This window comes from Galeopterus variegatus, unplaced genomic scaffold (genome assembly GCF_000696425.1).
Source record: "Galeopterus variegatus unplaced genomic scaffold, G_variegatus-3.0.2 Scaffold9880, whole genome shotgun sequence".
NCBI lineage: Eukaryota > Metazoa > Chordata > Mammalia > Dermoptera > Cynocephalidae > Galeopterus > Galeopterus variegatus.
This window is the reverse complement of record NW_007735991.1, coordinates 1-18,667: the sequence shown is the minus strand read 5'-3', so window position 1 is coordinate 18,667 and position 18,667 is coordinate 1. Positions and strand designations below refer to the sequence as shown.

Sequence of the window (18,667 nt, the reverse complement as noted above, 5' to 3'; positions counted from 1 at the left end):
CCAAGGGTTGAGATCCCCTTACCGGTCATCTTTTAAAATAAATAAATAAATAAATAAATAAGAAAATAAAAATGCACACAACAAAACCAATTTAGTGCTTCAATTCCCCCAGGACTGTGAAAAAAGGAAAGTTAGCAAGTCTGTGCTGGTGGTAAAGACGTGCTGGCACCAAACTGAGACTTTGTCCTGGAGGAGAACAGGGACATGGAAAGAGACCTGGGAAAGGAAGGACTTCACCACTGCGTGATTCCGTGCCGGGGACAGAAACCGCCTGACATTGTTTAGTCCGTCAGCTCAGGAGTCACCACCCCAGCCCCTGGAGTCTTAGGTCAAGGTTGAAATATTTTCCTGGTTTATGTGCTTCACTGATTGGCCTTCTTTTCTCCTTATTTACTTATTTATGATAAACTTTTAATTTTTGGAATAATTTTAGATTTACAGAAAAGTTGTGAAGAGAGTACACAGAGTTTCCATATGCATTTCAGCAGATTCTCCTAATGTTAACATTTTCTGTAATTATGGGACATTTGTCACAACCAAGGAACCAATGTGGGTACCTTTCTATTCACTAAACTACAGACTTTATTTGGATTTCATCAATTTTTAAAAATTAATATCCTTTCTTGTGTTTCAAAATACACATTGCATTTGGTGGTCTTTCATCTTAAAGACTTTGACAGGGACTTCAAGTGGCTGGAGGTCGGTGGGAGGCCCAGGAGTCAGACGGGCAGAGGTCAAATTTACAGCTGTGCCATTTGCTTGGTTTGTGACATTAGGCAAGCCAATTGCTCCAATCCTTAGTTTTTTCTCCCTGTGAAGTGAGAATCATAATATCCATCTCCCAGGGTCTTGGGGAGAGGGTTTAAATGATGTAATACACACGAAGCGACTTAGACTCAGCACCTGCTAGGCCTTGGTCCGTATCAGTGTTGACTTATAAAGACATCCGTGGTGGGAAGAGAAGTCGACTGGGTGGGCTTCTGAGAAAGCTGCCATCCTTCCAGCACAGGTAACTTTGTGGTTGTTGTTTCCTTCACCGTGATGTGAACAGAGGAATCATAGATTCCTGGGCTAGTCTGGGGAAAGACTCAGGATGAAGGTCCTTTCTAGGGCAGAAATCCCATGTGTCCCAGGGTGTTGAAATAATGAACCCTTGCCAAACAAAACAAAACAAAACAAATGAACAGACAGATAAGACTCCTCGGAGCCTGGGGCCCTGTCTGCATCTATCCACCCTTTCTCACTGCCACCCTCAGCTTGGCTCAGATTCCTTGAAGTCAGGTGACGACGTGGAGCAGGCTGAGAAATGAGCAGTGTGGCATCAGAAGAGGTTTCAGGTCCTGGATGGGGAGGCTTCTCAACAATCTGAAGGGCACTGCAGAAGTAGCCTTGAGGCACCCAATCTGCTCCACTGTTAAGAGAAAAGATAGGTAAAATATCAAAATAAGTGTTGAAATATAAAAGTATAAAGATGTAGCTAGACTTAAAAAGTGATATGAATATCTCCATAAAACCAGAAATGGGGCAAGAGCACAAAGATGTGTGGGGCAGGCAAGAGATCCTATATCAGGAAAGGAAGTGTCTAGAAAGACCTGGACAAGCAAGAGAGGTTCCACGGAGGGGGTGGGATGAGATTCCACCTTGATGGGCTTGTGGATGGCTCCGTGGGGATCTGCTCCTGATTTATTGCTGCTCCTGCAGGACTGCTTTTATCAATTTGGGAAGAAATAGGCCTTTGCTTTCCAGGTGGGCCTGAGGCCCCAGGAACTGAGGAGCTCAAAGGGGAGATAACGTGGAGGATTTTCACTCTGGGGCAAGGAGAGAGGTTGGGGCCAGGGCGGCTGGTGGAGGAGACTATCAAGTCTCCTCATCTTTCCCGGGAAAATCTGATTCAGTGGTTCTGCGTGGGGCCTAGGAATTTTCATTGTACTAAGAACCCAATTAACCAGACTTGGGAAATCCCTACTCCTTCAGGCTCCCTCCCTGTGTTTCACCAGCTGTAAGCCTTTACAGTAGCAGCTGGGTGTGGGCAAATCAACAGGGCCCGGCCCTCAGGGTTTCCCACATTCCTCCCACTCCCCTCCCACTCCCACCTCCATCGTCACCTTCCCCTATATTCTTCTCCCTCTGTCCCCATCACTTGCTGATCATAGTTCCTGCCCTAGAGGAAGCCACACAAGGTCCAGACTGTCTAATCAGGGAGACAGACACATAAGAAGGTAAATCGCTGCAGTTTGTTCCAGGTGTTTGCAAATGGGGGTAGGGGGCAGACCTTCCATGCGACCCAGGGATGGAGGGGGAGATTTTGAGCTGGAACTGGCAGCAAGGAAAGGAGTGGGTTAGGCGAGGATGCGGGGAGAGTGAGACTCATGTGTGATCGTACAGAGGAAAGAAAGAAATGACAGGGCAGCATTCACTTCATTTTATTGTATTTGGTGTTTATTTAGATATAGTTTGCATAAAGTAAAGCATCAAAAATATTTCTGCCCATTATTTCTTTAAAACTTTCTATGTTCTCCTCCCTTCTTTTTTCCTCCCCCAAAACTCCAATTACACGTATGTTATACCACTGCTACTGTCCCACAGGTCACTGGGGCTCTGTTATTTATGTTTTTTTCCAGCTTGCCATCTTCTGTTTGGATAGTTTCTATTGCTGTGTTTTCAAGCTTACTGGTCTTTTCTTCCACAGTGTTAAATTTGCTCTTAAGCCTAACCAGTGACTTTTTCATTTCAGATATGGAATGTTTCATTTCTAGGAGTCCAATTTGACTTTTTGATTTTTCTCACCCTGTATTAACATTTTTCTTATTTAAGCATACTTTAAACAGCTGTTTTAAAGTCCTTGTCTGCTAATTTCTTAATCTCAGACATGTCTGGGTCTGTTTATTTTGTTTGATTTTCCTTCTGGTCAAAGTTCAAATTTTCCTGTTTCTTAGAATGTCTAGAAATTTTTGATTGGATACTGAACATCGTAGCATTACACTTTTGTTGTCTGGATTTTGTCATCTTCCTTACAGTGAGTTGGCATTTGTTTTGACTGGCAACTAAGGTACTTGCAGATCTGCTTGATCCTGTCAAGGCATTTTTTTCAAGCTTGTTAGGGTAGGTCTAGTGTAGCTTTAAATCAAAGTTAGTTTAACCCTACTGCCAAGAAGTGACACTTTTGAGCCTCTACTGAATGCCCCAGGTCTCTTCACTCTGAATGGTCATACCTGAGCATCTCCCCATGTTTTGTGAGCTTTTGTCATTATTCTGCTTACATCTTCACAGTAGCAGTAGCTCTTTGTTTTTTGTTTTTTTTTGGGGGGGGAGGGTCACATGCATGCTTTTGACCAGTGTGGAATTTCACTATATGCATGCAGAATTTAGCACTTAGCTTTGGACTTAAGGAGACCCCTAGGTACCTTTTTGAAGATCTCTCTAGTGCCTTGCTGCACAAATTGTAGTTTCCTCAGCTTTCTCAAATTCCAATGTCCATTTTCTGGGTTTAACAAACCTACTGTGCTTGGGTTTTCCTCCCTGTGTCCAGAAAGTGCCTTTAGGCAGAAAGTTGGGCCAATCATAGGGCTTACCTTATTTCCCTTCTCTGCCCATTGTTTAAAGTCAAATTTTAAAAATATATTTGTCCAGTGTCTCAATTGTTTTTTATATTTTGTCCAGCTTTCTATCTGTGTGCAACTCTTTACACAATATCATTTACTTTTTCTTGGCCAAAAGTGTGAGCTAACTCAGACATTACATGTGTATATGTCTGTGTAACTTCACCTTAATTAACATACAGAACTCTTTATCACCCTAAAAGAGCCTCTTTCTAGTCAGTATCACCCCTCAGAGGTAAACTGTTTTTAATTTTATTTTAATTCATTCATTCATTCATTCAACAAGCATTTACTGAGCTCAGTGTTGGCCAAACAGTGGGCGTGCAAGGAGAACAGGGTAGACAAGATCCCTTATTCACGGATTGTTCAGTCACACAAATAAAAGTAAACATATGACAGCAGTGTGTTTTACTAAGTGGTTGATGGTACTATAAAAACATTTAATAGGAGGAATTTTCCTTATATGGGTGGCCAAAGAGAATTTCCTTGAGTAAATGACATGAGCTAGGACCTAAACAATGAGTAGGGACTAATTAGTGGGAAAGTTGGGTGAAGAGAGCAGGAAGGATATTTCAGGAGTAGGGACAACAAATATCCCAGGTGAGTATCATGAAAATGGGCCAAACGTCCTGATGGAAGTAAAGAGCAAGGGACTTTGTGCTGTATGATGAAGTTAGAGGCACTGGAAGAGCCCAGGCTATGTGAGTTGAATTAAAGATTTCAATACTCACTCTGGAAAATGGAAGACTATCAGAACATTTTAAAATAGGTAAGTGACATGGTCAGGTTTGAGTTTTAAAAGACCATCCTGGCGACCGTGTGCAGAGTGAGTATCCTGGCTACCGTGTGCAGAGTGAGTATCCTGGCTACCGTGTGCAGAGCGAGCTGGAGGAGCAGGACAGGATTCCCAGAGAGACCTGATGGGAGGCTTTGGCTGTAGTCCAGGCAAGAGGCGACCAGAGCACAACTAGCCTGCTGTTGGGGGAGGCAGAGGAAAATGCATGGATTGGAGGAATATTCAGGAGATAAAGTTGACAAGACTGGCGATGGGTTGACATGAGGAATGCAGAAGGAGGAGGAGCCAGGCTGGCTCAGGCTTTAATAACCAGGAGAGTGGTGGCACCGTTGAGGGAAAGCTTGAGAAAAGGTTTCGGTTGTGACTGTTGATGGCAGATGGTGTTTCGGAAAAAGTCAGAGTTCGGTTTGGGTCACAGTGCACCTGAGGTTTATTTGCAACATCAGGAGGAGATATCAAGTAGGCAGTTAGATATACAGAGTTCAAAGGAAAGGACTGGGTGGAGATTAAATATAATGTCTTTGCCTCTCTTATGTCACAGCATGAGACCAGCTGGAGGGAGAGGAGGGATTAGGGTGAGGGCAGAGCTATGACCGAGTGATTGATGGCCGAGGCTCGCCAGCAGGAGGACTGGCAGAGAAGAGAAGCCAGCAGAGGTGAGCAAGGATAGGAACACAGAGGTGGGGAAACCAGGAGGACGTGGTGTCACAGAGCCCCGGGGAAGGGCTGGGTCAGAACCAAGTGTGATCCTCAGTGTCAAATGCTCCTGAGAAGTCCAGCAAGATGAGAACATAGACACGTTCACTGGCTTTTAGCAACATCTGGGTCAAGTTTCTGTAGACACAGCAGCAAGGCTGGAGTGGGCCAGGGAGTGAGCAGGAGGTGAGGCCGGGAGGCCATGAACACGGAGCTCTGGAGGACTGGGGCCTCAGTGGCAGGAGGAAGAAGGAGATAGGAGCAGCCAGAGGGAATGAGAGGGTGAGAGGAGGGTTTTTATTGTTGTGGTGGTGTTGGTCTGTTTGTCTTAATGGGTAAGACTCAAACTTTTAAAAAAGCCAATGGTGAGGATCCATTTGAGAGGGTGTTTAAGTGTAGAAGAGGGAGGTGGAAGGGTCCTGAGATGGTGAGAAGGGACACTTCCCAAGGTTCAGGGAGGAGGATTGGCCTTAGAAGGAGGGGCAGCTCCGCTGTTGTGCTGGTGGAGTGGACAAGTGGGGGACGGGAGGGGAGCCCAGGAAAGCAGGGATAACGTTTTTTGGAAGAGGTTGAAGCAGTTCCTTTTCTGAGGTTCTTTCTTTACATAAGGTAGGAGGCAAGATTGTCTACTGAGAGTGAGGGTGTGTGTGTGTGTGTGTGCACACGTGCATGTGGGTACACACGCATATATGGCAGGGTGGGCATTTATTTTAAGGACATGGGAGAAAGGTTGGGGTATTCCCTACAGTCACTGGGGGAGTGAGCTGATCAGTCATATGTTGCCAGACAGATAAAGGCTGGCAACATGGAATTCACTGTGGACCCAACTTCCTTCCCGAGACACCTTCCTCAGCAGTGCTTGGCAAAGAAGGAGCAAATAGCTGGCTTCTACCCGGTTTGAAGTCTTGCCAGAGGGCATGTCACAAAGACAAAGGCCCCAGGATGAAGAGTATTGGAAGGAGAAGCCCTTTGACATCCAAGCTGGATAAAGAGGCAGGGGGAGGGAGGGGACTGGGGGAAAGTGAACAGGTGGGTGCTTGAAAATGAGGCTGGGGAGGTAAGTCAGGGCACACTGGAGAAAGATCTTGAATGCCAGGAGCTTGGGCATCTCTCCTGAGCTCAGTGGGAAGCCATTGAAGAATCTGGGAGGTGAGTGACACACCCTCGTTTGCATCTAGCAAGTTCACCCAGTCCAAAGTGCAGATGAGGATGGAGCCTGGAGAAGTGTGGGAGACAGTGGAAGGTGGGGTGCAGGCGTGGGAGCTGGGGGAGGGGCCCTTGGAGGACAGAGTGTCTGTGTCATCCCAATGGGCAGAGCCCCAGTGGCAGGCCACAGCAGGGAGAGTGTCAAAGACCTTCACAGCACTGGAAGAGCGAAGGGGCGGCCACAGGAGGACAGGAGTTTGGGGTCGGGAGAGGCCAAGTGTGGAAGAGGTTGGATTTCAAGAGCCAAATGAATGAGCTTTGGCTGGGGTTTTCCCTGAGGCCCGTGGCCATAGAGCCCCAGACTCTAAAGGAAGGGGGTCTCTTGAGTCCACCTCCACGTGAGGTCCTGTGAGAGGCAGCAACTTGCCTGAGGTCACATGGAGGCCAGGGCCATTGACAAAGCAGGACACTTACGAGCCGACTCCCTATGTGACTAGTGGTTCAGCTGTCCTTACTCAGAGCAGGCCCAGAAGGAGCAAAATTTGTGACTGGGAGTCAGACATCCCCTAGCAGGCCACATCTGCTGTTGGTGATGTGGAGTCTCTGGGGGGCACAACCGGATGTCAGTAGGTGTCCCCTGAGAGCTCCCCACCACACCCCAAGCCTCCCCAGAGAGGGGCACAGGCCCTGGTAGACAGCCTGGTGTTCTGTGGCATCCCGGTGCCTGGCAGCAATCCCCCTCCTCTCTATAAAGCTAACGTTCCCTTCCTTCAGCCTGACTCCCTCTTGCAGGGTCATGAAGAGCCAGGGACAAGCCTGTCCCTTTGCCCTGCTTCCAAGTGAAGAATGCAAAATCATAAGAGCCACAAAAGAGAAGCAGCTTTGCTCTCCTGGCCACCGTGGGCCAGATGCTGTGCTGGGTGTCTTGGGTACATTGTCTTACCTTTCCTCAGAGCCGCCCTCTTACAGAAGGGGGACAAAGTGGCTTGAGGAGGTGAAGCCGTGCAAAGATGGCTGCACAAGGCTGCCCTTCTTTAAACATGATGTGCTGCTCTGAGGCTGTCGGCTGAACAGATGATCCTGCTCACACTCTGACTTCTGATTGACAATGAATTCCAGTGCTGTTACCTCACCACTGAGGCCAGAGGTGCTGCAGACCCCCCAGCAAGTGCAGCACACCCTGGCCTGTCACAGGGCTCATCAGAGAGGAGGAACGCGGGGTGCAGCTCCACAATTCCCCGGGGGCCTTGCCCCTCCATTCCCTTGCACCCTGGTTCAGAGACTGGTGGAAATGCCCTTCTTCCATCTCTGGGCAGAGCACCCAGGGTCTGCGGGGCCCCTACGCCGTGCTGGTGGGAGGAGGGCGGGGGACAGGAGGCAGGTGTGCAGAGCCGTGAAAACTGCAGGCAGTTACCAGAATAATCCTTGAAAATCCCCTCCTGACCAAGGCTCCTCTGCATCAGCCCCCAGTGGGCCCTGGCCCAGAACCAAGTCTGCACGTCCCTGCACGTGGCCTCCCAGGCCTGCAGCCCGCCGGGCACCACGCCCCAGCCCTCCCCGCCGGCCCCTGGTGCTGAGGCTGCTTCACAGACCTTTCCTGTTCCTCCAGCCCGCCTTGCTCTTGTTGACCTCTGAGGCCTCGCACAGGCCTAAACCTCTCTTCTCAGCTTTTCCCCTCACCTGGCTGACAGTTTTCAAGTCTCAATCGGCTGCCACTTCCTCTGGAGGCCTTTCTTCTCAAGCGATAGGGGTGCCCAAAGCCTGTACTTGCCCATTGCAATGCTTCTCATACCCAGTGGTATTTGCTAATGGCCTGTCTTTCCAATAAGTGACACGAGGGCCAGGAATCTGCCTATCTGTCCTCCACTGTAGCCCCAACACCTCACATAGTGCCTGCATAAGTGTGCAGGACAGACCCAATGTGCTGAGTGCACGGATTACACACTCAAAGAACCTACAGGTTACAGACAGACATGCATGTAGCCCGTGATCATCCATCCAGTGTTAGATGTAGAGTCAAGTTCAGAAGTAGGAGAAGAGAGACAGGAGAGAATGATGAAGTCACAACAGGGAAGGGGGTCAGGAAGAACAGGTGACAGCTAAGCAGAGTTTTCAAGAGTCAGAAAGAAGGGCTTTCCCATGAGCAAGACGAGGGGCATCCAGAAGAGGCATGTGCAGGTGGGGCAGTGGGAGGACAGGGAGAGAGGCGACCCTGAGCATTTGCTATTGGTGACAGGTGTGCAGACCACAGACGGATGTACTGGCAGACAGCGCGGCTGAAGAGGGGGAAGGGGAGGACTCTCAGAGGCCGTGTGCCATTCAAAGAGTTTCACCTTCGTCCCCCAGGAGTTGACCTCTGTGCATGAAGATTGGTGGAGTTTCTTGAGAAAAATCAATTTGAGAAAACACAACCAGAGAGAGGGAGACAAGTCCAGAAGGCTTCGGGATTGTCCAGGGAGGTAGGTGATGAGGAGGGTTTGGAGCGAGCGAGGGGCAGGGGCATGGAGCGAAGGTGGGCCTTGAGGTGTTTCAAGCAGGGAGAACAATCGGCCATGCCCTGGATGTGGGGAAGGAGGGTGACTGAAGGGTGCTTGACCGAAGCGTGATGGTCAGTTTCTGGACTGGGATGACGACACAGGTGATATGGCCTCCTTTGAGAAAGAGAGGCTGGAGCAGCTCAGGGTGGAGGACAGCATAAGAGGTCAGTTTAGAACCTGTTAATAAAGAGTGCAGGAGCTGGATGGATACATGTGAGTGTAGCTTAGAGAAAAAACGCCACTTCACACAGGTGATATGGCCTCCTTTGAGAAAGAGAGGCTGGAGCAGCTCAGGGTGGAGGACAGCTTAAGAGGTCAGTTTAGAACCTGTTAATAAAGAGTGCAGGAGCTGGATGGATACATGTGAGTGTAGCTTAGAGAAAAAACGCCACTTCAGTCAAACAAACAAACACAAAAATTGCCCAATCAGAGAAATAGAAATGGAGAAAAATTAGCAGTTTTGCAAAAGAATTACTCATTCAGCAAAAATATTCTTCATATAGTTCCTTCTAAGTTTTAATCATGTCTGGTATGATAAAATACGATTCAATTTACATAAATTTTGTTTCCACAAAGAGATTGTAAGAAAAGTGGCTATCACATTAGGCCTGGTCTGACACTGACAAGTGACTCTGTGCCAGTATTTCTGTGGTTCTGTGCAAAGAGCTCCTTGCCTTTTCCCTTCTCCACTTCTGGTGAAATAATTGTTTCACTTATTGGCTGAATTTCTGCTATAGCGGGAAAAGACTTTCCTTTTCAATTGGAAGTGAAACTTAAGGCAGGTGCCCCTGGGAGAAAAATGGGTGGCAGCCATTCACACTTTAGTATAAAAGAGCAGAGAGCAAAATTTGATGGAGGGCAAGAGTTACAAAGGCACTGGGTTGTGAAAAGGGTGAGAGAGTGAAAGACATCCAGGTCATAGGGAAGAAATTATAAAACTGGGAAAGGGGTGTTGAAGAAAAGCCTCAGACGGACGTGATCCACTGGAGCATGTGTCTTGCTTTGCTTTTCCGTCAGGTGTAGCACAAATCCCACCCTGCCTTGCATTAGATTCATTCATCTTCCTTTTACAAAGTGGCCACTTACAGTTGTACCTCCAGGTCAACCCACAGGTTGGAGCTCCTCTGTAAAGGTGTCTTAAAGCGAATGAGGTCTTCCTGATGGCATAAAGGTGGTTCAGGAACTGAACAGGTGAAGGTGCTGTAGGCAGGGCTGGAGAGGCTCCAGACATGACTTGACAGAACTGCCCCAAATCAAATTGTCATTGAATTCAATAACAACAAAACAACGATAGAAGTAATTTATCAAGCACTTACCATGTGCTGGGTCCCATGCTGCCTTTACGTACCTTATCACACCCAATTCTCTGAGTAACTCCATGAGTAATTATCCCTGTTTTACAAAGGTGAAGAAGAGAATTGAAGTCCAGAGAGGTTGCTTGGCCACCAGGAATGTCAGAGTTGAATGCAAGCCCAACCCTGTCCTCCTCTAAAACTACTGGAGTTTCCAAGTGCATTGGGTCATTTAATCTGAAATCCCCCTGGTGCCAAAGTCTTGCTAGATGAGACTCGGGGGTTGTGGGGGAACGGAAGATAGTCGTGACTGGAGCTAGCATCTCATCAGGAACAGGCCACCAGTGCTCAGGGTACATGGAGGACCACAGTTCCAGGGCACCTCTGGGTTTCCACTTTTTGGGAGACGTGAACACACCAGTAAGTGCCTGTGGCTGGGGATGGGCATCCAGGGTGAGAAAACAATCAGACACAAAAAGGATAAAGAAAATGTGGAGGGCTCCCCGCAGGGTGACAGGTCACTTCTGGCTGCTAAGATTGGGACTTTGCGATCTGGTTTCACTTTCTTGATTCTTAAAAATTAAGCCTATGAAGCAGAAACTGCAAAGAGCAAGGGACTTGGAATTTGAGGCTGGACTTTGAATCCTGGACAAACCCTGTGACCAAGGGAAAGGACTCACTCTGCTAACTTCCATTTGTCCTCATTCTGTTGCTAATGGCAGGGGGTGTTGAAGGGTCTCTGATTCAGGGACCTCCCCCAAGTGTTCTTTTCTCTCTTGCAGACTTATTTTGTTCCAAAATGGCATCTTCCTTCTATCGAGTTCTCTTCGTTGTTGGCCTCTGGGCTTCCACCCGTTGTGCACCCCCATCCAATGCCCCCAGCAGAGGGTCCTCACACTCTTCCTCCACGAAGAGCACCTGCACCTCCCCACTGTCCTCCAGCAACACCTACTTCGCCTTCCGCCTGTACCGGAGACTGGTTTTGGAGACCCCGAGTCAGAACGTCTTCTTCTCCCCCGTGAGTGTCTCTGCTTCCCTGGCTATGCTCTCCCTTGGGGCCCACTCAGCCACCAAGACCCAGATCCTCCAGGGCCTGGGATTCAACCTCACACATGTGCCAGAGTCTGCCATCCACCAGGGCTTCCAGCACCTGCTCCACTTGCTGAATGTCCCCAGCAAAGACCTGGGCTTGAAGTTGGGAAGCGTCCTCTTCATCAAAAAGGAGCTGCAGCTGCAAGCAGATTTCCTGGACAACGCCAAGAGGCTGTATTCGTCGGAAGTCTTTTCTACAGATTTCTCCAACACCTCCGGTGCCCAGGAGAGGATCAACAGCTACGTGAAGAAGGAAACCAATGGGAAGGTTGTGGACATAATCCAAGGCCTTGACCCTCTGACAGCCATGGTCCTGGTGAACCACATTTTCTTTAAAGGTAAGGATCTGAGAGGTTGGCTTTGACTTTGTTCTGTTTGTTTGTTTGTTTGTTTTGTTTTTGCTTAGTCAAATATGCAAGGTAGACAAACCCTAGATAGCAGGGTGGGGAATGAGAGGGCCTAAGATCTAGTTAGTTTTGCAACTAGCTGACTGCACGACCCTGGATATCTCCCGTTCCCTGTCCTAGCTTCAGTTATCTATTACGATAGGGGCTCATTCAGCTATCTTTGGATAGACTGATTAGGTGTCCTCTGGGGCTGACACTGGACTCAGTGGGAAGCCCATAGGAAAAATCTTCTGGAAATAGCTTGGGAGAAAGGATCTCATCTCTTGCCACCACCAGCAGCCCCACTGCCCCCTGAAGGTTTTAGAGGGACACAGAGCTCTCTGACAGCCCAGTTTAAGACACAAATCCAAGGGTGAGGACACTTTCGTAGGTGTGGAAATGTAGACAAGCTGATATAACTGTCGTTCACCTTCCCTGTACATCTATCTAGAGCTTTACAGTTTACAAAGACACTGTGTTGCAGTAGAAAGAATATCAGCTTTGAAGTCAGGAGGGTTTGAACCCCACCTCTGCCCCTCCCTTGCTCCATGATCCTCAGCATGTTGCTTTAAAAGATCTACCATGAACTGAGCACCTGGTCTGTGCCAGTCTTTTTGCTCACTAGATGGACGAATGGAAGATAAAACCAACTTCATAGGGCTGTGCTTGAGGCTAAAATGCCGGGACCCTCCAGGCAGAGTTACTATGGGTGTTACTGTATCATCTCTCCCTTCCTTCCCCATATCTCCTCCCCTTTCTTTCTCAAAACCAACTTCATAGGGCTGTGCTTGAGGCTAAAATGCCGGGACCCTCCAGGCAGAGTTACCATGGGTGTTACTGTATCATCTCTCCCTTCCTTCCCCATATCTCCTCCCCTTTCTTTCTTCCTTCCTCCATCCATCTGTCCACTTATTATCCACCCACCAGTTCATTCATCCATCCATCTATCCATCCACTCAGCCAGCCAACTATCTATCAGCCTATTCACCCACCCTCCATCCACCTATTTACCTGCACATCCACCCATCAACCAAGCTGTGCACCCATGTATCCATCCATCCTGCAAAGGTGGACGAGAAGGAAAGAAAACTGAGCCTTTATTAAGTAACCTGTACATTATATGTGTTGTTTGATTTCACTTAATTCTAGTTTTATTGAAATATAATTCACATACCATGAAATGCACTATCTTAAAATGTACAGTTCAGTGGTTTTTGGGTTTTAGCACATTCATAAGCTTATGCAACTATCACCATTATGTAATTCCAGAATGTTTTTATCACCTCAAAAAGAAACCCCACACCCATTAGCAGTCACCCTTTATTTATCCCTGCTCTCCCCCTCTGGCAACTAGTAATCTACTTTCTGTCTCTATAGATTTGTCTATTCTGGACATTTTGTGTTCATGAAATAATACAGCATGATTCCAGGCCATATCATTCCAAGTCTTTTGTGTCTGGCTTCTTTCACTCACCATAATGTTTCTGAGGTTCATCCACGTTGTGTAGCATGCGTCAGTACTTAATTTCTTTTTATGGCTGGACGGTATTCCATTATATGTATATGCCACACTTTGTGTATGCAGTCATCAGTTTGTGAACGTTTGGGCTATTTCTACTTTTTGGCTATTATGAATAATTTTGTTAGGAACATTAGTGTACAAGTCTTTTGTGTGACCATGTTTTTAATTCTCTTGGATATACCCCTAGGAGTGAAATTGCTGGGTAATAAAGGTGATTCTGTTTAATTTTTTAGAAACTGGAAACTGTTTTCCACAAAGGCTGCACCATTGTGCATTCTCACCAGCATTTTATAAGGGTTCCAATTTCTCCACATACTTGCCAACACTTTGTGATTATCTGTGTTTTGTTACAGCCATAGTAGATGTGAATGGCATCTCGCTAAGGTTTTGATATGCATTTCCCTAATGACCACCAACACTGAGCATCTTGTGCCTGCTGTCTGCTCTGTAGACAGCATAGAGTTGGGCCATGTGTTTTTTAAATGACCATGGAGGTCCTTAATCTCATTTTTTGAAAATACCACCACACCACAAAAAACTGTAAAGTTCTAAACAAATATACATGAGATATGAATGACGGTTACACTGGCTTGTCTACATTTCCACACTATAAAAATGTACTCACCCTTGAATTTGTGTCTTAATGGGCTGTCAGAGAGCTCTGTGTCTTTCCTCTAAAGCCACTTCCCCCCAGTTGATCCTCGTAAGCATTTTGGTTAGTATACTTTTGCCCCAACTATTTACCAATGCCTCAGACAGCTGCAAAATTTGTCACCGCCTGTAACTGTTTTTGGCACATGCCCTTTGGGGAAAATAGTTTTGCATTGGTTGAGCTCTGTATCAGTCAGGGTTCCAGAGAGACAGAATCAACAGGATATGTTATATATATGAGAGGGGATTTTGGGGGGGGATTAGCTCACACGATTGTGAAGAGAAGTCCTGCCATGGGCCGTCTACACCGGATGCTGGTAGCGTGGCTCAGTCCAAGTCCAAAGCCTCAGAACCAGGGAGGTTGATGGTGTCTTTGGTGTTAGTCCTGGAACCCAAAAGCTGAAAAGTCTCAAGCTCTGATGTCCACAAGACAGGAGAGAAGAGTGTATCCCAGCCCCAGAAGAGAGAGAGAGCAATTCACTTTTTTTTTTCTGTTTTCTGTTCTCTCTGGGCCCCCAGCGGGTTGGATGGTTCCCACCCACATCCCCCTTTCACAGATAAGGAAATAGAGGATCCAAGAGGGCAAGTGAATTGCCCATGGTCATGTAGGTATTATGTCTCTGCAGAGCTATTATGTCATGGTAGCTGTTATGTGCTAGCAGAACTTGCTCTAGAAGCCACTCTGATATTGAATTCCATGGAATGATTCCATAAAAGCAAACAAAGAAATAAAGCATCAGTGCTTACTGATGAAATAAGGATAATAATATTACTGAATCTACTGGTTGTTGCAAAGATAAAATAAATTATTATCTATAAAACCCTTAATAGAATGCCTAAGTGATAGCAAGTACTCAATAAATATTACCTAAGAGTAATATTATTCTTAGTCCTATAATTATTATGGAGGATATAATTATTATTATAAAGGATATTAACTATAAGATAAAAAGGAATATCAAAGTCTTTTTTCTAATTTTTTTTTTATTCCAAAATAATTGGTTGGTCATATCTGTGGGGTACGGTGTTGAATATCAGTACCTATGTGCAATATGTGATGTTCAAGTCAGGGTAATTAGTATATTCAGCATTACACAATGTAAGCATTTTTTGTGGCCCTTTACCAATTTCTCACTAAGCTCCCTCTGCCTCCCTTTTCCCACTTCTGCTGGCCTCAGTTCTGTTCTCTCCTTTTGAAATTTCAATGAATTATTGTGATTGTTCTCTCTTCCTTTCTTTCTTTCTTTTTGTTTGTTTGCTTCTTTCTTTCTTTCTCTTTTAATTTTGTTAGCTCCCATTTATGAGTGAGGACGTGGATTTCTCTTTCTGTGCCTGGCTTATTTCACTTAACATAATTTTCTCTAAGTTCATCCGTGTTGCTGCAAACGGCCAAATTGCACTCTTTTTTAGGGCAGTGCGGTATTCCATTGTGTAGATACACCACAGAGGAGTCAAAGTCTCATGCTCAGTCTCTTATCAGTATTTTTTTGGTATCATTCCCAGGGCCTTATAGTCTAGGAAAAGAGAAAAGATAGGATTGAGGATAATTGTAATTCGAGAAGGACAATGATCAGTGCCCCAGGGGAGGGCAGGCAGAGTGCTGTGGAGCTCTGAGCAGCGAGAGATCATTTTCAGCTGTGCTTGCGGGAAGGCTTCAAGGAGGTGGTGGCATCTGAGCATGGGAAGGACAGGAACACATAAAAGCTTGGGAAGGGCATTTTTGGCAGAGAAAACAGCACTGGCAACGATTCAAAATCAAGGATCAAGAGAAGCTGGAGAATGTTCCCGAGGTTTCTTCTCTTCTCGGACTGTTACTGGATCTGGGAAGAGGACGAGGAGGCAGGAGGGAGGCTGGGGAGGGAGCGGAGAGCACCGAGCAGCAAACGGAGCAAAGAGAAGACAGAGGTGCCAAGGCCAGCACAGGCGACAGTGACAGGGAGGAGATGGCTGTCCATGGTGTTGGGCGTCACAAGAGCTCTGTCAGACGAGGACAGAGAAGTGTCCACCCTTTTGTGCTCTCATTTCTGCAAGTCACTCGGTACATGACTCTGGGCTAAGCACTAAAACTGAACTCACCACCTTTAAGATGAGGAAAATGTTACTGAATGTGCCTGCGACAATGTCTGACACATAGTAAATGCTCAATAAATGCAGGCTGTTTACTCCTGGTTCGGGGAAATCATTGTTACCACACAGGACAGTGCAGGTATAGAGTGTTCCCAACACGGAAAGAAGTTCTGTTGGAATTTGCTTCCCTCAGGGATTATCAGGGTTTGTGTCAGGAAGGGCTGGTGGGAGGCTCTCTGAGCAGGGGGTGGCAGAGGAGCTCCGTCACTACTTGGCATCTCCCATTAGTCTCCACCACGAGCTGGGCCACCTCCTCACCTCCGCACCCTAGTTAATTGGGGGGCCGATTTGTCTCCCTGCATATCTTCAGCACTGGGCTTGCTCAGCTGGGAAGCTACTTCCAAAGCAACCTGGGCTGTTTGCCTGGGTTGTATTGACCTTTTTAGCAGCAACCAGCACTGTCTGGAGGAAGAACAAAGTCTCCTGAAATGCCACCTAGAAGCAGAGACAGACACAGCAAGGGCTTGTAACCTCATCTTTTTTATTTTCCCCTTCTCTACAGGTGGATAGAGGTGTTCATCCCCAAGTTTTCCATTTCTGCCTCCTATGACCTGGAAACCATCCTCCCAAAGTTGGGCATCCGCAATGCCTTTGATCAAAACGCTGATTTTTCTGGAATTACAAAGAGAGACTTCCTGCAGGTTTCCAAAGTGAGTTGATTGAGAATATTTGCAAGAAATCCTGAGCTGGAAGCAGCTATAGAGATTAGCTAACCAAGCACTCTCATTTCATTGATAAGGAACAGAGGCCAGGCAGGTGAAGTGGTTTGTCTGTGGCCAGAAGACCCAAATCTTCTTCTTTTTTTTTTTTTAAAGATGACCAGTAAGGGGATCTTAACCCTTGACTTGGTGTTGTCAGCACCACGCTCTCCCAAGTGAGCTAACCAGCCATCCCTACATAGGCATCCGAACCCATGGCCTTGGTGTTATCAGCACCACACTCTCCCAAGTGAGCCACGGGCCGGCCCCAGAAGACGCAAATCTTGAGGCTGCCAGGCCTGTGGCTTCCCGGCCATCATCCCTCTGCTGCACAGGCACTCTTTAACCTCTTCACACAAACGTTCTGAAGGCCCAACTACAGTTCTTTGAGAATCTAGCCTGCCCTCTACATTTTTTTTTTTTTTTTTTTAAAGATGACCGGTAAGGGGATCTTAAACCCTTGACTTTGTGTTGTCAGCACCAGGCTCTCCCAAGTGAGCTAACCAGCCATCCCTACATAGGCATCCGAACCCATGGCCTTGGTGTTATCAGCACCACACTCTCCCAAGTGAGCCACGGGCCGGCCCCAGAAGACGCAAATCTTGAGGCTGCCAGGCCTGTGGCTTCCCGGCCATCATCCCTCTGCTGCACAGGCACTCTTTAACCTCTTCACACAAACGTTCCGAAGGCCCAACTACAGTTCTTTGAGAATCTAGCCTGCCCTCTACAGGCAACGTTGCTGCCCCAACCTGCTGAGGACGAGCAGGTGCCCCCTGGCATTCGACCTCACTTCCTTCCTCCCTAAAGTTTAGGTTCTCGCACAAACATCATAATGTGGCTGCTTATAAGCCATTTGAACCACGTAGATGTGTTCTTTGGCTTGTAGTGTTTAAAAAATGAGAAAGAGAGAGATGACTTTTAAAACAATATATTGGATCTAAAAATCTGGATTTCTGATCCTTGAAACAAATCACCAAGACCGATTCCCACATGGCAACAGTAAACCCAAACCCCTACACAGCAGCGATGGCCAGACGGTAGCCTCTAGGTCACTGGTGCTTCCCCGCTCTTACAGGAGGGTTCCTCACCTCGTTGGGCTTTCCTGTGGGTTCCTGATCCCTGGCTTAAAATTTTATTTTGATCATGGGTTATAATGGTCAGAATTGGTTCTGGGGTGACTGAAGGGGAACTTCCTCATTGGTTTCCAGGAAAGGATGCCAAGAGGTCCCATTGGAATACGAGGAGCATAGTGGACCTTTTCCCAAGGAAAATGCTCATGTGCACCGATGAAAAATACTGCCTTTAATCACAGGGAGTTTACAGCCTCCCTGAAGCTTAGAAGTGCATGAACCTCAGATTAAGAATCTCTTCCCTAGGAGACAAGGAAAGGATCCTTCCTTCAGTAATAGCAACTCACGTCCACTGTTCAACAACTGTAGCAATTGCTTTTGCAAGCAAGTGTTCTGTGTGACCTCCTCTAATTCACACTATACCCTTGTGGGATACATGCAATTATTACCACCTTTTGTAGATTTGGAAACTGAAGCACACAGCATCTAAATGACTTTTGCAGCAATAAGCGGCAGAACTGAGACTCAAACCCAGATCTCCCTGGTCTGTGTTTGAAGCCATTAGACTCCATGTGCAAGAGCTGATGGACTAGTAACCGCCACCAGCTGCAATCTACTGAGCAAACCTAATTAATGCTAGGCATTTGGTGTACATAATCTTGAAGCCTCTCAAGGCAGGTGTTGCCATTCCCAGGCAAAACATCAAAACTCAGTGAAGTAAAGATGTCTCCACGGGGACCACTGACACTTGTTTTTCCCTTGGCAGGCTACCCACAAGGCTGTGCTGGACGTCGGTGAGGAGGGTACTGAGGCTGTAGCAGCTACCGCCACCAAGCTCATAGTCCGGTCAAAGGACAGCCCCCCTCATGCCACTGTATACTTCAATAAGCCCTTTCTAATGCTGATTATAAATGAAGCCACAGATTCTATGCTCTTCTTAGGGAAAGTTGAAAATCCCACCAAATCCTAGGTGGGAAATGGCCTGTTGACTGATTGTACATTGATACTGCACGGGAAATAAACCACGTGCCTTCTCCTGTTCCGAGGGTCCACCT

General features: G+C 47.0%; 1 protein-coding gene across 1 annotated transcript; it reads left to right on the top strand.

Moving 5' to 3' along the window:
• Positions 1-10,865: 10,865 nt before the first annotated feature.
• Positions 10,866-18,582, top strand: LOC103609639 (serpin A9-like). The gene is made up of 3 exons (XM_008593939.1): positions 10,866-11,496; positions 16,340-16,494; positions 18,379-18,582. The coding sequence occupies exons 1-3, from the start codon at positions 10,866-10,868 to the stop codon at positions 18,580-18,582; spliced, it is 990 nt and encodes a 329-aa protein (XP_008592161.1).
• Positions 18,583-18,667: the final 85 nt, after the last annotated feature.

Excerpts from the sequence above, each read along its gene's own strand:
- LOC103609639 (XM_008593939.1), top strand. The coding sequence starts at position 10,866 with ATGGCATCTTCCTTCTATCGAGTTCTCTTCGTTGTTGGCCTCTGGGCT. Across the intron at positions 11,497-16,339 it reads GAACCACATTTTCTTTAAAG|TCTACAGGTGGATAGAGGTG; the intron begins GTAAGGATCTGA and ends ATTTTCCCCTTC. Across the intron at positions 16,495-18,378 it reads ACTTCCTGCAGGTTTCCAAA|GCTACCCACAAGGCTGTGCT; the intron begins GTGAGTTGATTG and ends TTCCCTTGGCAG.